This window comes from Schistocerca piceifrons, chromosome 2, assembly GCF_021461385.2.
Source record: "Schistocerca piceifrons isolate TAMUIC-IGC-003096 chromosome 2, iqSchPice1.1, whole genome shotgun sequence".
In the NCBI taxonomy this organism is placed as follows: domain Eukaryota; kingdom Metazoa; phylum Arthropoda; class Insecta; order Orthoptera; family Acrididae; genus Schistocerca; species Schistocerca piceifrons.
Genome location: NC_060139.1, coordinates 1,066,578,340 through 1,066,604,462, shown reverse-complemented (window position 1 = coordinate 1,066,604,462; position 26,123 = coordinate 1,066,578,340). Strand labels below are relative to the sequence as shown.

The 26,123-nt window shown below is 41.0% G+C and overlaps 1 protein-coding gene across 1 annotated transcript in view; it reads right to left on the bottom strand.

The window, feature by feature from the left end:
- LOC124777751 (transcription initiation factor TFIID subunit 9-like) overlaps positions 1-26,123 on the bottom strand; it is a 106,435-nt gene that overhangs the window by 7,053 nt on the left and 73,259 nt on the right. Inside the window, exon 4 of the mRNA XM_047253253.1 lies at positions 12,309-12,618. Within this exon, the coding sequence (XP_047109209.1) occupies positions 12,309-12,618 (310 nt within the window). The remainder of the gene's footprint in view (positions 1-12,308; positions 12,619-26,123) is intronic.

Here is a 26,123-nt window from a genome sequence, read left to right as displayed (position 1 = left end):
ATCACAGTTGACAAAATCTTGCACGCAACTTACTGCATATAACAGTCAGGACATTCTGGTGCTTGGTACATGTAATTTGCCTGCCAATTCCAGTTTCAAACCACAACGGTGACACATAAAATTTTATGTTCGTGAGTGTTAATATAGTTTTGGGTTAGATTCCTTCAATTTGTTTGGTCTCTGTAGTCACGACATTGTACTTCCTGTTTCTACTTTCAATTCAAAAGACAGTGTTACTAATTTGACTGAGGAGTTTCCCAATTTATTTTCTGAAGCTCTTGCCAGGGCAAATAATTTTGTGGCACATGTTACAATGAAAGACAATGTGCAACCTCAGTTTTATCGGCTGTGTCTCGACCCTAACGCACTTAGAGACAAAGTTGAAAATGAACTTAAAGAATGGCAAGACAATAGTGTTATTGCTCCTATCCAGGCTAGTCAATGGACTTTTCCCTTAGTTATCTTACCAAAGCCTTCTGGAAGACTTTGTGTTGACTTTACATCCACTGTGAATTCACGAACAATTATAGATATTTATCCATTGCCTTGCCCTGAGGAATTAATGGACAGACTTGGTGCAGGAAGCTATTTTTCAAAGATTGACTTACTCAATGCATATTTGCAAATTCCACTATACAAGAAGTCTCAGGAAGTGTTCGTCATCAACACACATTTAGAGTTGTTCAAATTTTTGCACTTACCTTTTGGCAGCACTTCCGCACCTGCCATATTCCAATGTTATTTAGAACAGTTTACTGCAAAAGTTCCATTCCTTTCAAATTACTTGGTTGATATTGCGTCAGGATGTACACCAGAGGAACATATCAATAAACTTTGCGCACTTTTTCAAGTGCTTTCAGCTGCCAGTCTGAAGTGTTGCCTGGACAAATGTGCCTTTTTTCAGACTGAAATTCAGTACTTAGGCCATGCTCTTAATTGCCAAGCTGCTCATCCCTTTCACTCACATTTGCTGGCCATCTGGAACCTCCCTGACCTGCAGAACATGAAATTGTGGGCAGTTTTTTTTCAGAAGCTGACATATTATATACGGTTATACCCAATGCAGCCCAGATCGCGGTTCAGTTGCATCCTCTGTGCCGAAAGGATGTGCCTTTTGTTTGGACCACAGGGTGTCAGGATGCATTTCAGAAACTTAAAAATGCTTTGTCGAGTGGCAGATGCCTTGTTCGTTTTGATCCTGCGAAGCCTGTGGTTTTGGCAGTGGATGCTTCTTCGTATGGTATCATAGCTGTGCTCTCACACAGATTTGGTTCACAGGACACGCCGAATGCTTTCACTTGCAAATTACTGACCAAGACTCAATGTAATTATTCCCACCTCGAGAAGGCACTCTGTATTATCTACGGCCTGATAAAGTTTCACAATTATCTGTTTGATCAGAAGTTTTACCTAGTGATGGACCATAAGCCACTTCAGTCTTTTGTTTCATCCACCCAAACCTGTTCTGCTGTGCATGGCTCAGAAGCTGCCATGTTGGGCATTGTTACTATCACTGTATCAGTACAAAATCTTGTACCGGCTCACCCTTTCTTGTCTTCCTGTTTGTCCTGATTCTGAATTCTATGCTACTGCCACATCTTGTTGTCAGATAGATGCGCAGGATACTGAACGTTTACAGACTTTTCCACTGCACTATAGGAAAATTACTCAGGCTACAGATGCATACTTGAACCTTTTGTTGCACTACATCTGTACAGCCAGGCCCTCGTTCAGTGAAAAACATTCAGAATTCTTTTGTGAGTCGATATTTTCCAGTGTTAAAGCGTCGACTGCACACCGACCAGCGCAGTGCTGCGAAACAGATCAAAAATGTGCTGACCTGCATGCCAATGGAAAGAGCGGGCACGAAGACAGAGTTCAGTGCCTGCTGTCAATGCTGATTAAACCAGCCGCCTCGTCGCTGCTCAGCCACGTTGAGAGCATCAGTACTCAGTAATAGGAGGACAATACTTAGCCTGAGTACTGCGAGTGGTTGTAGTAGTAGTAGTAGTAGTAGTAGTAGTAGTGTATGTACGAGGCACAGGAAAGCACTTTATAATGAGAAGTTATGTTTCTTTTCTTTTTAGAAATAAAGTGCCCTATTAATCTGAAAGTGTTTCATTGTTTTGTACAGATATTTTGGATTCCTGCCACCAGCCACTCAAACTTCTCTCTTTCCTTGTTTGTGCCAGTGCTGACTCCCACAGTAAAGAGACAACACAATTGGACGAAAGTTTTTAGGAGGCAAGATTCATTACAGACAAAACCACGAGCACATTGACTTTAAAACATCTGTGTGTCTACCAAGTTGTTGGTAATAGAGGATATGTAGGTAAATTGATGCTATCTAATGTGTCCCTCCCCAAACAATTCACACTACAGGAAAAATAGCAGTTAAACCCAAAATGAGATAAAAATTACTTTACCCAGAAAGTTTGATGAAAAATAAAGGGAAAAGATCTAAATGAAAGAATGAACAACCTAGATAAAGACCCAGGTCAAGAGCAAGGACTGCCATCATGAGTTTTGTAGTAAGAGAAGTAAGGATAGTCTGTAATGGGAGACTGCAGCACACTAAGGGAAGAAAATGGTCCAGTAACTTGTGGTCTATACTCGCCACACACATACTCTTGAAAGAGTTGTGAGCTCCCTGAAGTGCCAGAGTGATGGAAATAGTCACTTAACGAATGCAAAACCACTTCAAGGAAACTAAAGAAGATATCTCTTTGTCAAATAAACATTTCTCACCAGAACACTAAGGTATTTAGTGCTGGATAAACTACTGAACTTCTGAATGTTTTGGAACACAAACAGCATTTAGCTATTGGAGGAACTGTATTTGAAGAAAGGATACAAAAGTGGAGATTAACAACAGAGTTCTAACAGACCAATCTCCCTTGCTATCAAAACTTCCTGAGAAAGTAGCTTACAAAAGAGTAAAGAAGCATCTTTTTGATAATAACCTTTTAGCAATAGTTCACTTCCACTTTTGTAAAGAATTCACTACTGAGAAGGAAATATATGATCTCATGAACTCAATTCTAGAAAAATTACCCTGTTGGCATTTTCTGCTATCTTACTAAGGTCTTTGGTCATAAGGGAAACTATAATTGTACACCATTAAAAGTCTTCCTCTTGCATGGATGGAGTCATATCATAATAACAAAAAACAGAAAGTAATATTAGCATATTATACGACAGGAATAAGAGATAATTCAGAGTGGGAAAACATTAAATACAGTGTGCTGCAAGGTAAGGTGCTCAGCTCACTTTCATTCTCAGTCTATATGCGTGATTCACCTGCAGCATTGGAGGACTCTTCAAAAACTGTAATGTTTGCTGATGACACAAAAAACCTATAAAGTGCCCAAACACAGCCAGGAGAATAGTGGGACAGCCTTTAACTTGTTCACATGTAACAATTTAACCCTGTAATCTTACCTAAACTTTTACTATGCAATTCCAAACAAATAGAAATGATTTACAGGTATTAGAAGTAAATAAAGATCAATGACCATACACCGGTCAGGGCTCCATGTGAGACACTCCTGAGCATCCAGATGGATAATAAACTGCTGTTGTACCAACAAGTGGGTAAGTTAGCCAAAAAGCTCAGTTCTGCCTGGTTTTCAATTAAAATCACTCTCGCCATATTGACATTTGTGAAGGATCGCTAGCACACTTTCAGTTTTGCCCTAGATCATAATATTCAGGGGCATTCCAGCTAATTAGAAAAAAGATTTATTCTACAACGAACTCAACAATTCACAACCACAGTATTAGAAGTAGAAACAATTTCCAAATTGACCATATATCACTCTCTACAGCTCAAACTGGAGTTTCATATTCTGGTGCAAAAGTTTATAACAGGTTATTTGTTTTTCTTTTCTTTTGTTTCAGAGTGCAAAAACAACTAGAGTCATACACACCCATGTCAAAACTGTAGAACACGAAGACAAAGGGAGGAGTTAAAAACGACTACATGTCGATCCCAATCGATGGAAGAGAAGATAGCCAAAAACAGGGACGTGGAGAAAGGTCTATAAAATACGCCCTAGAGAAACGGAGGTCCAGAAGTAAAATTAAAAAGCCTTCGCCATATTGCTACAATGGATAAAAAGTAAAACGCGGTTGACAGACCGCACATTGTTCACTAAAATGGTCAAAAACTCAGATGGCAAACACAAACAGGAATGTAAGCTGTTAAAAAAAAGGGGCATTCCATCAAGAAATGGCGGACACTCACAAGTTCAGTGCAATGTGCACAAACCAGTAGGGTGGGACCACCACTTAACAAATAGTGCACAATACAGAACCTAGTTAAAATGATTTCCTCGCAGCGAGAGGGCTGAGGGGAGGTTGTCCAGACTGTTGCGAGAGGCTTAACAACTCAGACCTTGTTCCCATGAAGGGAAGATCAGTGGTGATGCCAAAGTGACACCACCTGCTGACACATGGCAACACAGATCATCAGGGGAATGTGAGAACTAGGAGGCTTAGGTACAAGCAGTGCAGCCTTGGCAGCAGCATCAGCAGCCTCATTTCCTGTCAGACCAATGTGACCAGGAACCCACATAAACATCCATCAAGAGTGAACAAGTGACAGCTTTCCTAGATCCCTTAGACTAAGGGATGGATGGTGTACAGCACACACAAACTTTGAAGGGCAGTAAGAGAATCTGAGCAGATGACACAGTTGAAAAACCTGTGTCGCTGGCTGAACTGCATGGTCTGATATAGAGTGAACAGCTCTGCTGTAAATACCGAGCATTTTTCTGGAAGGCGATACCAAAAAACTTCAACGCCATTGACAAAGGCACACCTGGCACCATGGTCAATCCAAGAGCCATCAGCGTACACAAAGGTACTATCATGGAGTTCCATGCAAAGGTCGTGAGACTGATGGCGATAGAGCGAGGCTGAAGTTATGTGCTTAGGAAGGCCAAAGTGAACATGGGCAGCCTCATGATGCCAAGATGGTGAAGGGTTCACACCCACCGGGAAAGTTGCAGGTAGTGTGAAGTTAAGCTGCTGGAGCAAGAGTCAAAAGTGAGCTTCAGGAGGCAACAGAGAACAGGAGCGCACCCCTTGCTGGGGTCATCAAAGAAGGAGGCATTGGATGGGTGGCCACACATGGCAGACAAACGGCATGCAAATCTGCTGAGGAGGAAGCCATGGCGGTAGGGCAGTGGTAGTTTGGCAGCCTCTGCATACAGACTCTCAACCACGGTAGTGTAAAAAGTGCCAGTGGCCAAACGGATGTCACAATGGTGGATAGTATTGAGACTACGTAAGATGGATGGACGTGCAGATCCATAAATGAAATACCCATAGTCTAGTTTTGAATGGACAAGGGACTGGTACAAACTGAGGGGGCTGGTTCGATCCGCACCTCAGGAAGTACCATTGAGGACACGTATGACATTGAGGGACCGCATACAGCAGGCTGCCAGGTAAGACACATGGAAGGACAAAGAAAGTTTCTCATCGAGTATGAGCCCCCAGGAATTTCGTAGTTTCAAGAGCAACAGGCCCAAGTTGTAAAGACAGTGGAAGAAACCACATGCGCTGCCAGAGATTTGAAGAAATGGTTTTGTCAGTGGAAAAACGAAAGCTCTTGTCATTCATTTACTGTAATTACAAGGTAGAAAGACACAGGTACACAACGTGCATAGATTTGAATAATGTGTCATTATGAGGAAAACAAATCCATTCCTACTGTGTTTATTAAAAGCGAAATTGCGGCTGAGTGTATGTGTGTGTAAGCTGGATTAATGTTTGTAAAGAAATTGCAACTCACTTTTATTGTGAGTATTAAGAAGTAAGTAAACCTTGAGCACATAGTGTGCAGAGATTTAAATGATGGGTTGTAAAGAAATTTAGAGCTTTCATTCCAACTGAAATTATTAAGAGATTGAAAGACATCGGGCACATAATGAGCACCTAGTTGAATGACATGTTGTACTGTGGCTGTATTGGCATTCTTGTAGTAATGTCACAATGTATGTTCAAATTGCCCGAGTGGCATCCAAGTGAAAGACTAGCGTCAGGCCACTGAGTCACACAAAATTATTATGTTGTATCAGCGTTCTTGTAGTAATGTCACAACACGTTTGTTCAAACTGCCTGAGTGGTATCCAAGTGAAATGTATCAGGCTGTTGAGGCACATAAAATAATAATAATAATAATAATAATTATTATTATTATTATTATTATTATTATTATTATTATTATTATTATTATTACAGAATGATAATCTCATAACAGACTACTGTGGTGTAATAGTCAAACAGCAAGAACACTTGGCATGTTAAATTCTATTACTTTGAGGAGTAAGTTATTAGATTCATTTATCCAGCACTGTGCTGTAATTGATTTGTTATAGAATTAAAAAGTAGCAATCATAAAAATCTATATTGCTCATTTAGGAAGGGGAATATGCAGTGTTCCAGATATCGATGGTAATTCTGATGTTCTTTCCACCTTAGCTACAATGGGTAATTATAAATTTTCATTTCAATGTATTTATAGTAGCCATCTTTCATAATATTCACTAAATGCTGTTCGCTTTCTATTATGTAAAGAGTTTAAAAGACTGTGACAATGTAGTATTATATTTCTCAGTTGATGCAGCACTTTGCAGTGCTGGTCACAGCAATGTTATAGCCAATGGCTAACGGGTGTGAGAAGCTGGGATCTGCAGTGTCACAAATCTTGTTTCGCATTATTGCAATAATTAAAAATAACAAGAAATTAGAAGTTTTTTTCTTTAGAGCCTCCAGCATAATATATGTCTGATAATGACATGATTATTAGAGCAGATGCACCAAATAATGCTTATAATAGGCAATCTTTATTTACAACATACTGTTTTGGCATTATCGCCATTTTCAAGTCCATCTAAATTGATGTGACGTCCATATTACACTGTTAGAGGACTGTCTGATAAATGTTACTCTTTTAATAAGCTGGTAAATATTGTCAATATGTTGAAAATAAAAAGTTAATTATGATGTGACAGTAGTTTGACAGTTCCACGCTTACTGTCAAACTACTGTCACATCATAATTAACATTTTATTTTCAACATACTGACATCATTTACCATCTTATTAAAACAGTGACAGTTATCAGACAGTCCACTAACGACGTAATATGGATGTCACATCAACCTAGACATACTTGAAAATGGCGATAAAGCCGGAACAGTCTGTTGTAAATAAAGATTACTTATTATAAACAGCTATTTGGTGCATCTACTCTAATAATCATGTCATTATCAGAAATCAAAACCTTTTTGACTGAGCTTGTAATTAGATAATGAAAATGTTCAATCTCCATTAAGTCTTGGTCCATTCACATTGATAACATCAGTATTGTATACAGTTAGTGAGGAATTTATTAATGTAATCCAAACAATGTAAAGTCCAGATTGGAATATCAACACTATTATAAAAAGGATAGATTACTACTTATTGTAAAGATGACACGCTGAGTTGCAGACAGGCACAACAAAAAGACTGTTTACACATTTAGCTTTCGGCCAAAGTCTTCTTCGAAAGGAAAACACACATTCCTGCACGCAAGTACACCTCAGGCACACAACTGCTCTCTCTGGCCACAGAAGACTTTCACCAAAAGATAAGTGTGTAATAGTCTTTTTTGTGGCTGTCTGCAACTCAATGTGTCACCTTTATGGTCAGTAGCAATCTATCCTTATCAGAATATTGTTACTTTCTCAGTTCTATGCGATAGGATTTATTACAAATTGGCACTGTGGATTTAGCAGCCAGAGATTGCAGTCATGTTGGTGTTGGTGTGTGTGTGTGTGTGTGTGTGTGTGTGTGTGTGTGTGTGTGTGTGTGTGTGTTTTGTCTATTTCTGATTAAGGCCTTTTTGGCTGAAAGCTTATTTGCTGACAGTCTTTTTGTTGCACTGATCTGGGACTCGGCATCTCTGCTACATGATGAGTAGCAACTATCCTTTTCATAATATTGTCATTATTTCATGCTGGATTTTGCATCATCTGAACTTCCATATTTATGAGAACAGAACTTCAAAGCTATGAGAGAGTTAGTTCTGGATGTGCGGTGTTTCGAGTTTCCAAGAAGTCCAGTGCTGATGAATTAATTAACACTGCAATAAGGATCAACACCAGTTTACAGAGAAACACTGCACATTTGCCTGTAACTGATGAAAAACTGTTCTGTCAACATGCCAATAGTTTGTTCCACTGAAAGAAAATTCCCTTCTCATTTATTTACATGAGGCCTACTCCTCTTTATCTGTTGTACAATATGTTTTTTGTATTATTGTAATTATACTATCTACTGTGATGATCTAGATTTTCTTTCACAACAATTCTCTCACTGTAATCACTACACGTTCAGGATGACAAGAATGTGTCTAAAAAAAATGAATATCCACATCTGGTGTGGTTTGGGTTAATTTTGAATGTTTCACATTCTTCCCTTTGCTGCTTTTAACGAAACATTAGAGTTCTGAATTGACAATAGTTTTAAGAAGTGGAATATATTTTTGTGAAGCCAATTTGAGTATTTCCTCTTTCCAAGAAGAAAGGTAGGCAATTGATTAACTTCAACCCTCGCAATATTAATGCATTTTCAGTAATGATTACTACTGTCAGAGGTGTGTGTGTGTGTGTGTGTGTGTGTGTGTGTGTGTGTGTGGTTTTTTTTTTTTTTTTTTTTTTTTTTTGGGGGGGGGGGGGGGGCAGTATTTCATTACCACCATAAGAAAAATAAAAGAAATACAACTTTAATTAATTGTTACACAAGAACTTCATTCATCCATACCAGGTGGGACCTGATATAATCTGACTTACTGAAAATCCAGACAATCTGGAAATATTCTACTAACAAGGGAACCTCCCCATCGCACCCCCCCTCAGATTTAGTTATAAGTTGGCACAGTGGATAGGCCTTGAAAAACTGAACACAGATCAATCGAGAAAACAGGAAGAAGTTGTGTGGAACTATGAAGAAATAAGCAAAATATACAAACTGAGTAGTCCATGTGCAAGATAGGCAACATCAAGGAGAGTGTGAGCCGAGGAGTGCCGTGGTCTCGTGGTTAGCGTGAGCAGATGCAGAACGAGAGGTTCTTGGTTCAAGTCTTCCCTCGGGTGAAAATTTTACTTTATTTATTTTCGCAAAGTTATGATCTGTCCGTTCGTTCATTGACGTCTCTGTTCACTGTAATAAGTTTAGTGTCTGTGCTTTGCGACCGCACCGCAAAAGCGTGCGACCGTGCGATTAGTAGACGCTTTTGCGGTGCGGTCGCAAAGCACAGACACTAAACTTATTACAGTGAACAGAGACGTCAATGAACGAATGGACAGATCATAACTTTGCGAAAATAAATAAAGTAAAATTTTCACTCGAGGGAAGACTTGAACCAAGGACCTCTAGTTCCGCAGCTGCTCACGCTAACCACAGGACCACGGCGTTCCTTGGCTCGTATTGTCCTTGATGTTGCCTATGTTGCACACGGACTACTCAGTTTGTATATTTTGCTTATTTTTTCATAGTTCCACACAACTTCTTCCTGTTTTCTCGATTGATCTGTGTTCAGTTTTTCAAGGCCTATTCACTGTGCCAACTTATAACTAAATCTGAGGGGGATGCGATGGGGAGGTTTCCTTGTAAGCAATACAATATAGAATGCTATATTTATTATAGTTTGCTCCCATTTATTTACTGAAATATTGTGTAAGTTTCTTTTGTTTCAAACTTGTGAGACATTTCAGAGCTGTGTGGGCGTTTCACTAACATCACTTAGTCTGAAGTTGTTCCCAGCTGTGCCATTACCGCAGCAGGGAGCATTATTTCTTTTCTTCAAGTGCCACTTTCATCATCCACTTCACCATTAGTATAATAGTAATGGTAGCTGGAAGTGTGGTACCAGTGATCAAAAATTAGGTACGAGCTCTGTACACTAGCTTAAACTTGCCAGTGAATCCTGTGATGTCATCTTTGGGCTTGCTGTCTCTGTGTGCTCTGAACTCGTACTCATGAGTGTCTGGCACTGCCCATGTAGCTAAAAACTTGTCACTCAAATCTGTTGTTGGGTACAATTCAACTTGCCCCACATACAAAGGAGAGCAAGTACACAAGTTCACGAGTAAAACTGCAGACACATGACACTGCCTCTACATATGAAACTGTAGACATGACAATTATTACATACAAATACAATGACTGGCCATTTACCAATGAGTATTTTTCTGTTTATAAGGTACATACGTTTATATAGAAGCATATGTGTGCTTTATATGTATGTACACTGAGATGACAAAAGACATGGGATAGCAATTTGCACATATACAGTTGGTGGTAGTATCATGTAAACAAGGTATAAAAGGGCAGTGCATTGGTACTCAAATGGTTTATATGAAAATGTTTCCAATGCGATTTTGGCCGCATGATGGGAACTGACAGACTGAACACATAATAGTAGTTGGAGCTAGACGCATAGGACATTCTAATTCAGAAATAATTGGGGAATTCAATATTTTGAGATCCACAGTGTCAAAAGTGTGTTGGGAATATCAAATTTCAGGCATTATTTCTTACCACAGACAATGCAGTGGCTGACAGCCTTCACTTAACAACTGAGAGCAGCAGCATTTGCATAGGATTGTCAGTGCTAACAGACAAGCAACACTGTGTGAAATAACTGCAGAAATCAATCTAGGATGTATGACAAACATATTTGTTAGGACATTGCAGTGGAATTTGGCATTAATGGGCTGTGGCAGCAGATGACTGATGCAAGTGCCTTTGCTAATAGGACAACATTGCCTGCAGCACATCTCCTGGGTTCCTGACCATGTTGGTGCGACCCTAGACCACTGGAAAACTGTGGTCTGGTTAGATTAGTTGAGTTTTCAATTGGTAAGAGCTGATGACAGTACTCGAGTGTGGTGCAGACCCCACAAACCATGGACCGAAGTTTTTAACAAGACACTCTGTAACAGGTGATAGCTCCATAATGCTGTGGGCTGTGTTTACATGGATCATTGACTAGAAATTGTTCTGTTCGGCTGCTTGGAGCCATAGACAACACTTAGTTGCTACAAATCTGTATGGTAGATGCACCAGTGTCTTCAATCTGCATTAATGCAATAAACAAAATTTGACACAACACATCGAATTCTAGGTTCCTCGTACAGTTATGTGAAGGAAATTACAAGATCTTTGATTAATTACTTCTTTACAATTAAGTATGATGGCTGTCAAAAAGCCTTTTATTTGGCAAGATTTTTCTCATTCTGCATGACCGTTCTAGAGTATTTTGATGCTAAAGATCCAATTTTAAATGGAAATTTGAGCAGAAATCGGACATTATTTGTTTAACACATATGTTCAATAAATTTAGTGAGGTTACGTTGCAGTTACATAGAACAAGTCTGCCATCAAACATACATAAAACATGCACACATCCACACATGCGTAGCTCACACACACAAGGTCACTGTTGTCTTTGAGTGATCAGGCCTGTGCTCTCTGGATTATTCCCACTGACATCAGCTTTTCTGAACTGTACTTGTGAGAACTTTTCACTCCAGCCCTGAAAATGCCTTCTATCCTATCAGCACACCTGCATTGTCCTTTTCCTTTCTTTGTCCACTTCTCTCTTCTCCCCTCTGCCCCTCCCTCTCGCACGCACGTACACCAGCAAAGCCTCCTGATGCTGCACCTGACAGCCCACTATCCTGTCTCCATCACACTCCTGCACACTACCACAGACAACAATAGGATTATCCTCCATCCCTGCCCTGATGCTGCCCCTTCTCCTTCCTACCCAGGTTTCTTCTGTATCACCACTACTCGTTCCAGTCAAGACTGTTGCTCACAGCAGATGAAGTCACACCCAGAGATGACAGTGTCCACGTTTGTATATTATGCATTTGTGAATGGCGTGCATTTTGTCTCTATATGATGGTCTCAGCCCAACAGTTGACAATGGCTAGCTGGATTTTTTCAATGCCACTCAATGCCTCCTCTATGTGGCGATTAGTGTCCTATCCATTTCATATTGTTGTTGGATTTTCTAGAGATGGTAGTAACACACTAATTTCCAAAAATTGCTAACACTGAGAAAAACATCAGCACAGTGGCTGAAGAAGGCTTACCTTTGGACCATATTATTAATGTGAAATCCTGCTATAACATGTAGTCGGAAAACTTTCATGACACATACTCCACTGTGAAACATTATTACACACACTGAAACACTAAAATATATTCTATGTTACTGACTCGAGTGCTGCAGTTATACAGTACCTGCAGAGAGTTTAATTACTGGTTTTGGAATTGTAATTGTCTGTGTTCTTGAAACTGTCGTCAATGGTCCTTGTCGTTTCACAATTGACATAGACTGTTGTCCTTGAGACTGTTGTTGCTGCTGTTGCAAGTGCTGCTGCAAGTGTTGTTGTTGCTGCTGCTGCTGCTGTTGTTGTTGTTGTTGTTGTTGCTGCTGCTTACTGCCAGATAGTTTAACATTCCCAGTGTTTGATAAACTTGTAATTGAGCCAGACATGTATGTGCCTGTGTTACCAGCCATATGGTGAACCATCTGTTGCTTGGGCTGTGGCTGGAACATAAAATTAACAAAGTTTATTATAGCTATTTAATAAAGAGGAAAATTGAAGCTGTCACACTTTTACCTGATATTCTCTCTTTGGATTGAAAACAAAATCACAAATCCAAGCTGATGCTGGTGTTTTAACTTTGGAAAAGAAGTTGCCTTTAATACTCTTCATGCTCTTCAACTAAAGATAAAAATATTATATGAAATTGCCATAAAAGTCTTATTCGTGGATGTGGAATTCTAACAGTCTGTTGGCAGAAGAATCAGCAAATAACTGTATTCTATTAATGTATATTATTTGTCTGTCTCAGATGCACAGACAAGCACGCATGTCCATTCATTACTGAATGATTACCCAAGCAGTTCTGAAATAATTACTGAAATAACGTTTGTACAGTTTGCTTTATTCAAAACTGTTCAAACTTTGTGTCCTTAATATAAGTGTCTACTAAACACTACACTATACTATACTACACTACACTACACTACACTGATGATCCAAAACATTACGACCACCAGGGATCCGGCAGTTTACTGGTAGGTTTGTGGAGGTATTTGGCATTCGATGTCTGTGCACAGGTCACGTAATTTGTGTAATTTAATTTGCGTATATGGTAATGTCATCTGATAGCGGCCCAGACGGATTCCACTGGACGTATGTCAGATGGATTTGGTCGCCGAGACATCAATATGAGTTGACTATAATGCTCCTAAAACTACTGTAGTACACTACTGGCTCTGAGACACACATCACCATCAAAGAAGACATCAATCATAAAGGGATGCAGGCAGTTCACAGCAGTCAGCACGTCTTCGATTACTACCACAGGGCCCACACAAGCTCAGGAGGATGCCTTCCATAGCATAATACTGCTCCCACCAGCCCATATCTCTGGAAACAAACATTTTGTTTTTCATCCTCCCGACTGTGGATTAGAAAAAACAGCACGAAAACTGCTGTGCCTTTCTTTTCTGCATTGTATGCAGAGGCTACGACAGTACCTAATTGGAGTCTTACCATTCAACATCAACATACATCACCTTATTAAAAACATTCCTTGAGGCCATTGACAGCAGACGTTCATTATTCTGTATATATTCTGTACGTTCATTATTCAGTTTTGACTGAAACAGTTAGCCATTATCATTATATGTGCTGCACCATGCCTCAAAATTATATTTACAACAAGCAATCTGACGATATCTGGGACTTCAGCAGTTAGTACAGCCTTGGTGGGCAAGGCAGTCAGGGTACACTATTTATCCATTAAGTCCTACATCAATTTGGGAAACCTTGTCAAGAGGTCAATTCCAAAGTATATACCATGAGGGTAACTGACAGACATGCTCCGATAGTTCGCATTCCCTATAGTGTCTTACATATTGTCTGACAGACCAGCAGAGATGACACATACAATACCTGCTTCTGAGTCTATCAAGGGGTTTCACATGTAACAGATGCCTGATTTGGAGGGTTGTGAAAATACTTCAGTATGGTTGGCCATAAGTGAGCTGCAATAATGAGCAACATTTTCCATCCTATTGGGTCGTTCTTGTAGTGGCAGCAGTTGGCAATTAAAATTCCTTTATGAATTGTCTGTAGTCAGACCATATTCAGAGGAAGCCTCTCACGTATTATATATACAGAGTGGTTGCAAAATCTGTTATGGTTCTTACATTTTCTGGATCAGGATGGGCTCCATTTCCATTAACCAGGTGCCCCAAGATTTTTATTTTTTGGACAAAAAAGAGATACTTTCTCTGACTGAGTTTTTGACATGCACTTCAGCACAGTTGTCAAATAGCTTAAATTCTCTTCAATTGTCTGATAGAAAACAACAGTTCTATTTAGATACATCATCCATTTAAGTTGTCTAAGTAGGATGTCCATCATGCACTCAATGCTGCATTGTCACACAGACCAGACAGCATTACTCTGAACTGGTAGAGGCTCAAAAATGTAACAAGAGCAGTCTTCTTATAAACAGCCACACCAACCTTGGTTGTGAGGCTTGCAAGAAGTCTCATCTAAGATTATCATCGTTGCCACATTCTGGTAAAATGACAAATTACAACGGCAGTGTTCTGTCACTGATATTTGCTCTCACACAGAAGTTCCTGCTGGCTGGACATATTTTTCATTTGGAACCCTCAGCACAATGATCCTTAATCTCAGAACATAATCTTCGTGGTGACTATAGCCATCTGTCACCACAGAAAATGATGACCCAGAATAGACTAGTATCAGTGCAGGTCAGAGATCGCTAATGATATCAATGTGATTTTCCAACATCTTGCCACTTGCCATCAGTGGAGGATTTTCATTTGCTTTAGGCCCACAACTGCAGGTGGTCACCTCGTTTAGTTTTCCTGACTTTGGAAGCTGGACAAGTGACTGGAACTTCTGTATTATGATGGTGAACACCTGCATGACTATAGCGCACTGAAGAGCAACCTAGATTAGGATATGGTGAGGAGCTGTGTCCGGCAGGGCGGCAGCACATAGAACTGCCCTGTATGGTGTCTTGCAGTACATTAGTCACTGAACATTCTTCTTCGTTCTTTACACTTGAGTATGACAGGCCCCGACAGCCACAATGGAAACATATTGGCCTGTTGTCATTCAATAACAAAATGTCCATTTTTCTGCACACTAAACCAACTGGCAATGGAGCCAGTTATATCTACGACAAGGAACTTAGATGTTGTCTTATGCAGAATAAATCCGGGGTTTCCAATTCTATTTCTAAATGAACTATTTGGCTTTCAGACATTGGTGTCAATGAACGTCCAGCCCCTTTGTGATTTAATGATGGTATCTCCTGCGGGCGAGGTTAAACATCCAATGCTGCTACATCTGGCTATCTAGGGTTGACATTAACAGATGTCATAAATCCTCATATTTCTTTTCTGATGATCTCTTAACCTAGCAATGCGAGGCCCATCAAGACTGCCATTGATACTACAATAGGACATCTATGAAACATAATTCAGGATTCTCTATTGTGACCCATTTCTTTGTGCCAGCGCACTTGACGAAGTCCTCTGGTGTAGGAAGATCTTTCAAAAGAAGCACCTGATAGATGTTCTCTGCCACACCCTCCATTAAGTGTGAAACTTTGTTGGCTTCTGTCATATTTGGTTGGTTGGCTGATTTGGGGGAAGGGACCAAACAGTGACGTTATAGGGCCCATCAGATTAGGGAAGGATGGGGCAGGAAGTCAGCTGTGCTCTTTCAAATGAAACATCCTGCCTGAAGTGATTTAGGGAAATCATGGAAAACCTAGGATGGCCAGATGTGAGTTTGAACCACTGTCCTCCCGAATGTGAGTCCAGTGTACTATCCACTGCGCCACCTTGCTCAGTATCATATTTGGATACAATGACTGACACAGTGCCAACACACTTCGTTAATACAACTGTGTAGTCTGCCCTTGACATTGGCCTTGGGTTCAGTTGTACTTTGGCTATACCAACCTGGTGCTGCATGTCACCAAATGTTTTGTTAATTTCTAGCAGACATTTGGCCAGCTCTTGAGCTTTACCTCTATTCACAAACCACTGCTGGGCTGTACCAGCCATGTAAAAGCAGATGCTGGCAAAAACCATTAATGTCATCCTATCACTTGGATTTAGTGAGAACAATGAATCTCTTTCGGCCATTGCGTTGGATCCTGGCCAGCTTCTTCCGAAAACACTTTCGATTGCTTGATTGTACCTGACTCACTGACACTTTTGTAACCATTGATACCTTGACAATTTGGATTGTAAGAGGAATGTACTATTTATATTCAGTCATGTGTCAGTGAGGGTGGCAGCTTTTACACAGTCTTATTGGAGCCATCGTTATCTCAATGACTAGATATGCCCAGCATCTTTATTAATGTATTGTACGTACTTGATTATAGATGAGGTTTTTTCCCAAATTTGTGATTGGAAAACTACGGGGTCATCTTACATTTAAGCCAATGGCCATGCCTCTGTAATAACACCAGTTCCCGCCAGATCACCGAAGTTCAGTGCTGTCGGGCTTGGCTAGCACTTGGATGGGTCTCCGTCCGGTCTGCCTAGCGCTGTTGGCAAGCGGGATGCACTCCGCCCTTGTGAGGCCAGTTGAGGAGCTACTTGATTGAGGAGTAGTGGCTCCGGTCACGAAAATTGACAACGGCCGGGAGAACGGTGTGCTGACCACATGCCCCTCCATATCTGCATCCAATGATGCCTATAGCCTGAGGATGGAATGACAGTTGGTCAGTACCATTTAGTTTTTCATCTTACATTTGCATATTCAACTATTGCTGCTGAGGTCAAATTTTCACATTGTTTAATAGATTGATACAGGTGTCTTCTTACTGTAACAGATGACACTTTGGCTATTGAGATCATGGGCAGATTTATTTTGAAGAATGCAGGTTAGGTAGGGCAAATAATACATGCACTCTAACAAGTTCAAGATTTCCTGACAAGCTGAAGTGCTCAATACAGTACCAACCTCGCTCGAACAATTATGTGACATTTGACTTACGTGGCATAATGCAAGGGATATACGAGAAACTATGAACTACCCAGCAGAACAATCCAGAACAATCTATTGCTCTGCTTAAAATCTGACATTTTGTGAAGCACAGGAAGACATAGAATTTAATGCTATTATGTTACAATTTTTGTTGTACTTGAAGAGGTTTGTGATAAAAGTTCTCATACCTGTATGGCTACCACATACAAACAATTATGGTACTTGTTAAGTAAAGTTAACATTGAAAGATGAAAATGCTGCCCTTCAAAAAACATTACTTTATTCTGAATGCAAGCCAATATTTTGTTTGATTATGAGATGATATTCTGCGCAGCCAATGAAAGAGCAGAGGGTAGACAATATGTTAGGAAGCAAGAAACATTGTAACATTCTCACATCAGTATAGAAGAGAAATCTGATACGTATTTGGAAAAAAGACAGCTGCATTCCCAGGTTCCACTGTAACCACAATCTCAGATATTGCAACATATTTGGAAGAAACAGCGAAATATATAACCAACTTTGATTCCACCAACTGTTGCGCACAGCGATTGTAAACTATAAGGAAGGAGAGGCACACAGCAATAAGTCGCAATCCCATTAGCTTTTATTATTCTTGCAAATCTAGATTTCAGCTATGAATATAGCCAAAATCCAAATTTTTAAGAATAATAAAAGCTAATGGGATCGCGACTGACTGCTGTGTGCCTCTCTTTCATTAGTGAAATATTTGTGAGAATAAAGATATAAATTACACAACTATGCTATTAGGATGATGGCGATGATTAGAAATAGTGATACCACAGCCGATGGGCTTAGTATGTGGAAAAGGTTGTGGAGATTAGAACGTTTCTTTTTATTTTATTTCTTCCTGCATTATTAAATTGTAGACACTGAAATGGCCTAAGTTTAAATAGGAACAATTCTAACATTGTAGAGAAATATTTAATGTCAATAAAACAGTTTTTAATTTTGTTTAGTCAGAATACACTAAAAATATAGTTTTTTCAACAAAACTCTTAAAGAAAAAAGGGATCGCCTTACAATCAGGTAAACATGTCACGTAGAAACCACCCACTTATAACAGCAGGATCATAAACACAACTAGGATTTCACACTGAGAGCATGTTTATTAAGAACACATAAAAGCACAGACAGAGCTGAACTGTCTCCCTCAGCAGAGTTTGTGATTTATGCATACAGACAATGTTCTAGTAAATTCCAATATTCCATAAATAAATAACTGCCAGAAACTTCCAGAAATTACAGTTCTCAACTGATAAATAAATGTAACAGGCAGAAATGAAATTGGTGACCCAGTGCCACTATACAACAACTTTAACCACTACACCATAGCAGATGAGTTATTCCCAATGCTTTAACCTCCAAAGATAATTTTTTTATTTAATTTTGACTAACATCAGTTTGTTTGTTACTTTTCCAGTGAGCAAGTCCTTCTTAACGCTTCTTCAAACTCAAAATTTTAATGCACTTATTTTTATATTATTGCACAGCTATATTTGGTTATTAGAAACATTATCATGGCCAAGACAGACATAAATCCTGCCACACAAGTGTAGTATAAGTTCATGTGCCAACTAGCTCTGCAGATCATGAGGAAATGGAAGTAATTATGATGAGAGAATGGAATTTGATAGGAGGAAGAGGAAGAGAAGTTAAACAGTAGAACATAAGAGAGTTTGAAGGCATTTGTACTATTTTTTGACGGTGAGTGTCTCAAAAAATACGTAAAGGTTTTTAACTACCACTACCAGCCACAAAATTTGTTAACTAATGTGTTATTTATTTATTGTGCGACATGTTGTGAGGGTATACCTCATCATTAGGCTATATGACATAACAAAAACAATTTCACAATAGGATCATGCAGATGTCAAAAAGTCTCTTCATAAATGCTGTGGTTCTCCTGTGGAAGAAGAGAAAACCTTGTAAGAGGCGAAGTCACTTTGTAAGCTGGAGTGATGTTTGCATGAAAATGTTTTGTAACAATCACTCACTTTGTTCTTATGGCGTGACAGTCTCGTTGTGATGAGCTGAGGTGTTTCGATTTCTGTGGCTCTCTCAGCTTTCTTGATCACTGTTCACAAATCTTCACACACATACCAGTGATCAAGAAAGCCAAGAGAGCCACAGAACTGGAAACACCTCAGCTCATCACAACAAGACTGTCACGCCATAAGAACAAAGTGAGTGATTGTTACAAAACATTTTCATGCAAACATCACTCCAGCTTACAAAGTGACTTCGCCTCTTACTAGGTTTACTCTTCTTCTACAGGAGAACCACAGCATTTATGAAAAGACTTTTTAACATCTGCATGATCCTATTGTGAAACTGTTTTTGTAATGTCCTATAACCTGATGTTGAGGTATACCCTCGAAACATGTCGCACAATAAATAAATAATACATTAGTTAACAAATTTTGTGACTGGTAGCTGTAATTAGAAATCTTTACAGTAGAACATAAACATGGGGGAAAGAAATGAGACGGAAGCTTTGTGTAAGTGGTAAAGACCTGGAGACAGAGGATGGTTTCAGACTGATTATATAATGATAAGATAATTATTTCAATCCCTGATTTTGAGCTGTGAAACACTTCCAACAACAGGTGTGGAATCCTCCAGTCTGTCATTACAAAAGCAAAAGTCATGTACTACAGTATAACATCGTTGACACAAATCTGACAGGACCAAAAAATCAAGAGTTCCTGTTAAAAAAATTCAGGTTACAGCAGTACAGTAACCCGTAATGCACTACAATATCAATCACTTTACATTACTATAGACTTGTAACACTATAAAGCGACTGTAGAAGTACAAGTACTCACAAATTACACTATTTTCTTGGGAATAAATCGAGCATGGTTTACTGACATTTACGGGAATGAAAATATCTAATAATTTCACAACTAATTATAACTAAAGCGCACGTAAACCCAGCAGTGACACTGAATGTTTAAGAAAACTGTTCTAAACTGTCCAAGGCTGTAAACATATCCTGAAGTATAGGTGGAATGGTACCTGTATTCTCTTCCTCCTCTTTTTTCTGATGACCCTTCTTGCACCTCAGTCACAGCTTTCAGCACATTAGATTCTACAGAACCACATACAGCAACACTCATATGCACTACTGAATGTCTCAAAACTAATCCCTGGGTTTGCACAATGTCTTGCAGAACTATCCATTCATCAGGTGACGCGGCATCGTTTAACTCGTGGGCATCTTCAGTGTTGCTATGTCCCCATGCTCTGTTAAAGCACTTCCTTATATGATGTAGCAACACAAGAGTTCCAGGCTGCTGCAATGGTTTTTATTGCATCAAGCAGTGTTGTTTCCAGCAGCACAAACTGCAGTGTTTACAATCTGCTTGCGATAAGCTCTCTTCATGAAAGAAATGATGCCTTGGTCCAAGGGCTGAAGGCAGCTTGTCACATTTGGTGGAAAAAATTGAACATTTATGTTGGTTAGGTTCAGATACTGTATGTTATGGGTGGTACACTTGTCCAATGTAAGGAGAACAGTCCGCAGCTCGTGGTCGCGCGGTAGCGTTCTCGCTTCCCGTGCCCGGGTTCGATTCCCGGCGGGGTCAGGGATTTTCTCTGCCTCATGATGACTGGGTGTTGTGTGATGTCCTTAGGTTAGTTAGGTTTAAGTAGTTCTAAGTTCTTGGGGACTGATGACCATAGATGTTAAGTCCCATAGTGCTCAGAGCCATTTTTGTAAGGAGAACATGTTTGTTTTGCGCAACCATTGGAATGCTGAATTGAAGAAGCCACTAGTGAAATAACGTGCTGTTGATCCGAACTTTCTCATAGTGAGAGTAGATGCAAGGTAAAGTGTCAATATTTATATTTTTAAAACAATGTGGTTTCTCAGACTTACCGATAACCTAGGGATGAAATTTCTAATGCTTGTCCGCACTATATTCAAGGGCAACAGTTATACATTGTTTGCTGTGTCCTCCACCACGACACTTACCACCTTCTACCCCAGCGTGCAATTTAGAAAAAGTTTCTACAAAAGTCCAGTTTCATTCATACTGAACACATCACACAAGGCATACTTTTCCTTCACTCGGCTGAACTCATGCAACCAGTTGTTCACACTTTCTTCATCTACTGTATTTACTTTACCACAAATTCGTAAAGATAAAACTGAATGTCTCTTTAGGAAATGATACAGCCAACCAGCAGAACAACTGAAGTTTTTGATGGCTATACTATTGGCAAGCTCATTTGCCTCTGACAGAATCATCAGGCTACTTAAATGTGTGTTAGATGCACACAGTTGATTGAACCATTCTAGCAGTAAGGTCTTGTATCTTCATACTTAGCACTACAAAATCGTTTAGATCTGTTTCTCGAATCTGACGCAGCAGCATTAATGGTTTTTTCTCAATTCTTAATCATCGTAGAATAACGTAGATTTAGGAATTCCAAACTATTATGCAATTGCTCTTTTCTTTGTACCATGGTCATCTCACGTAGAATCTTAAGCTTTACTTGTACTTTTAGAGCCATCTGTTTCCTCTTTACCACATTTAGCGTGCTTCTGTTTGCAGATTTTTATTCAGTATTCTAAGTTGATCTGGCTATGACTAAAAGAACACCTGGCATCGAATATGTTTCTAAATGTTAATGCATGCATTACTGAATTTATTTAAATGTACTATACACACTGATTGTTGAGATGATAGTTGTGGCTGCCAACCCACAATAAGTTAGAAATGAGTCAACAATGGGTCGTTAGCTCTGTAGTTAAATTTATTGCATTCATTTCAGAAAAAATTTAACACTTAAAAAAAAAATACTGTAACATTGGAAGTTTGTGTTACAATGAAATTTAACTATGCTAGGGTTATGAGTTGTTCTTTAGTAAGTTCGTACTAACGGGATTATACTGTATGCTCAAAAAATAAAATACTTCTGGAATAAGGCTGAAACATCAAGAATAAGGGAAAACTGTTATAAACATTAGTAAACAAGAAACACACAAAAATAGTGATGCAAACTGAATTGAATTCCCAGAATATAGCTCTGTCAGACTGGGGAAACTTTTAAATCACATGAATCACAGGTCACCAACTCCAGTTATTACTTCTTGCAGTTGCAGCAAACACTGAACACAGAAATACACAACCAAATAGAATTGCTTTACATTTACTTGTGCAGACACTGTTTTTTTTTTTTTTTTTTTTTTTTTTTTTTTTTTTTTTTTTTTTTTTTTTTTTGGGGCGCAAAACTTCTATGGTCATTAGCGCCCAGCCCGTGACGTAGAAAACAGGAAAAAAACGAAATTTAAAATCAGCAGCAATGGGAACAAAGTCATAAAATTTGAGAAACTAAAGGCAGAAGGAATGCTTAAAAATCCACTATAGAAAGGGGTTGGTTGTCCCCCAAAAAAAAAAGGCTTCAAATGACTGACGTCATTTCACTGTCACTTATAAACTGTAGAACGCGGTCAGCCGAGCGCGTGTCATCTGCTAAAATCGACGATAGATCAGGCGATAGCTGTAGACGGGAGCGGAACGGATTAAAATAGGGGCATTCAATTAAAAGGTGTCTGACCGTCCACGGCTGAGAGCAGTGGGGACAGAGTGGGGGAGGATCACCGCTTAAAAGATGTCGATGACTAAAAAGACAGTGCCCTATCCGGAGTCTAGCTAAAATTACCTCCTCCCGACGACGCGATCGGGAGGAAGAGGTCCATGCGCAAGGAAGGGCTTTCACTTCCCGCAATTTATTATGGGGAAGTGTTGACCAATGCGCATGCCATAAATGAGCAACTTGGCGACATAAACCGCTCCGTAGATCGGTAAACGGAAGAGACTGAATAGCTGGCCGAGGAAGAGAGACTGCAGCCTTGGCCGCTATATCGGCCGCCTCATTTCCACAGATACCAGCGTGTCCTGGGAGCCAGAGGAACGCCACTGAGACGCCCCCCAGGTGGAGCAAGCGCAGACAGTCCTGAATCCGGTGGACCAGAGGGTGCACAGGGTAAAGAGCTTGGAGACTTAGGAGAGAGCTGAGAGAATCTGAGCAGATTACGTACTGTATCCGCTGATGGCGGCGGATGTAGTGGACAGCCTGGAGAATAGCGTAAAGCTCCGCAGTATAAACCGAACACTGGTCGGGAAGCCGAAAGTGATTTGGGGTGTCGCCAACAATATAGGCACTCCCTACACCTAACGATGTTTTCGAGCCATCGGTGTAAATAAATGTGGCTTCCGTCATTTGTGCACATAGAGCAGCAAATGCCCGACGGTAAACAAGTGTAGGGGTACCATCCTTGGGAAATTCACATAGGTCTCTGAGCAAGTCGATCCGGGGACGGAGCCAAGGCGGTGCTGTACCCCAAGTTGTCAAGAAGGTTTTAAGAAAGCGGAAGGAAAGAGAATGGAGCAGTTGACGGAGGCGGACTCCCGGGGGTAGTAGGGAGGAGGAGCGGCCTGCATACCCGACATCAAGGGAGGCGTCGAAAAAAAGGTCATGGGCTGGATTAGCAGGCATGGAAGACAAATGGCTAGCATAACGACTCAGAAGGACTGCCCGCCGATTGGATAGCGGAGGTTCAGCAGTCTCAGCATAAAGGCTTTCCACAGGGCTGGTGTAAAAAGCTCCAGACAGTAAACGTAATCCACGGTGGTGGATAGAGTCGAGACGCCGAAGAATAGACGGCCGAGCAGAGGAGTAGACTATGCTTCCATAATCCAATTTCGAGCGCACTAAGGCGCGATAGAGGCGGAGAAGGACCACTCGGTCCGCTCCCCAAGAGGTGCCATTCAGGACATGGAGGGTGTTAAGGGAACGCAGACAGCGAGCCGAAAGATAGGAAACGTGGGAGGACCAGCACAGTTTTCTGTCAAACATAAGACCCAAGAATTTAGCGACGTCGGAGAACGGAAGGTTGACAGGACCTAGATGTAAGGAGGGCGGAAGAAACTCCTTACGTCGCCAAAAATTAACACAAACGGTCTTACTGGGTGAGAAACGGAAGCCGGTTTCGATGCTCCACGAGTGGAGGCGATCGAGACATCCTTGAAGACGTCTTTCAAGAAGGCTGGTCCGTTGAGAGCTGTAGTAGATCGCAAAATCGTCCACAAAGAGGGAGCCCGAGACATCAGGAAGGAGACAATCCATAATTGGATTAATGGCAATGGCAAACAGTACAACACTCAGCACGGAGCCCTGGGGTACCCCGTTTTCTTGGGAGAAAATACGGGATAGAGTAGTGTTCACCCGCACCCTAAATGTGCGCTCTGCCATAAATTCGCGAAGAAAAAGGGGCAGCCGGCCTCGAAAGCCCCAAGAGAACAGTGTGCGGAGGATGCCTGTCCTCCAACAGGTATCGTATGCTCTCTCCAGATCAAAAAATATTGCTACCGTTTGGCGTTTCCGGAGGAAATTGTTCATGATATAAGTGGAGAGAGCAACAAGATGGTCAACGGCAGAACGATGTTGTCGGAATCCGCATTGGGCTGGTGTTAAAAGACTGCGGGATTCCAGCCACCAAGCTAAACGGTAATTCACCATACGCTCCAAAACCTTACAGACACTACTCGTGAGAGAAATGGGGCGATAGCTAGAGGGGAGATGTTTGTCCTTTCCAGGTTTCGGAACGGGAACGACAATAGCTTCCCGCCATCGCCTGGGAAAGGTACTGTCGGTCCAAATTCGATTATAAAGGCGAAGGAGGTAGCGCAGGCTATGGGTTGATAAATGCAGCAACATTTGGACATGGATACCATCCGGTCCTGGGGCGGAGGAGCGAGAAGAAGAGAGGGCATGTTGGAGTTCGCGCATGGAGAAAACAGTATTGTAGCTTTCGCGATTTTGAGAGGAGAAAGCAAGATGTCGCACTTCCGCTGCACGTTTCTTTGGGAGAAACGCTGGCGGGTAATTTGAAGAGCTCGAAATCTCAGCAAAGTGCTGACCCAATGAGTTAGAAATTGCGACGGGGTCCACTAAGGTATCATGCGCGACAGTGAGCCCAGAGACCGGGGAGAAACTAGGCGCGCCTGAGAACCGTCGAAGCCGACTCCAGACTTCCGAGGAGGGAGTGAAGGTGTTAAATGAGCTAATAAAGAATTGCCAGCTTGCCTTCTTGCTATCGCGGATGACGCGACGGCATCGCGCACGGAGCTGCTTATATCGGATACAGTTGGCCAAAGTTGGATGGTGACGGAAAATGCGAAGAGCACGTCGCCGCTCACGTATTGCGTCACGGCATGCCTCGTTCCACCAAGGAACTGGGGGGCGCCGGGGCAATTCGGAGGTGCGTGGTATTGAACGTTCCGCAGCTGTGAGAATAACGTCGGTAAAATGTGTGACCTCATCGTCGACGCTGGGAAAGCGACGGTCATCGAATGTCGCTAGAGACGAAAAAAGTGTCCAATCGGCTTGGGCAAACTTCCAGCGTCGCGAGCGCAGATATGGCAGTTGAGGCTGCAGTCGAAGGACACATGGAAAGTGGTCACTCGAGTGTGTATCATCAAGGGCGAACCATTCGAAGCGCCGGGCTAGCGGAACAGTACCGACCACAAGGTCCAAATGAGATAAATTTGCCGTGGAGGCAGACAAAAACGTGGGGACCCCAGTGTTGAGGCAGACTAGATCCGCTTGGTGGAAGACGTCTAGCAATAGTGAGCCACGTGGACAAGGATGTGGAGATCCCCAAAGCGGGTGGTGGGCATTGAAGTCCCCAACCAGCAAATAGGGGGGTGGAAGCTGATCAAGAAGATGAAGGAGATCAGCTCGTGCCAGTGGTGTAGACGATGGAATGTATACCGTACATAGAGAGAACGTGTATCCAGAAAGGGAAAGACGGACGGCGACAGCTTGGAAGGAACTGTTTAAGGGGATTGGGTGATAATGGAGAGTATCATGGAGCAGAATCATGAGTCCTCCATGGGCTGGAGTGCCTTCAACAGAGGGGAGGTCATATCGGACGGACTGAAAATGAGGGAGAACA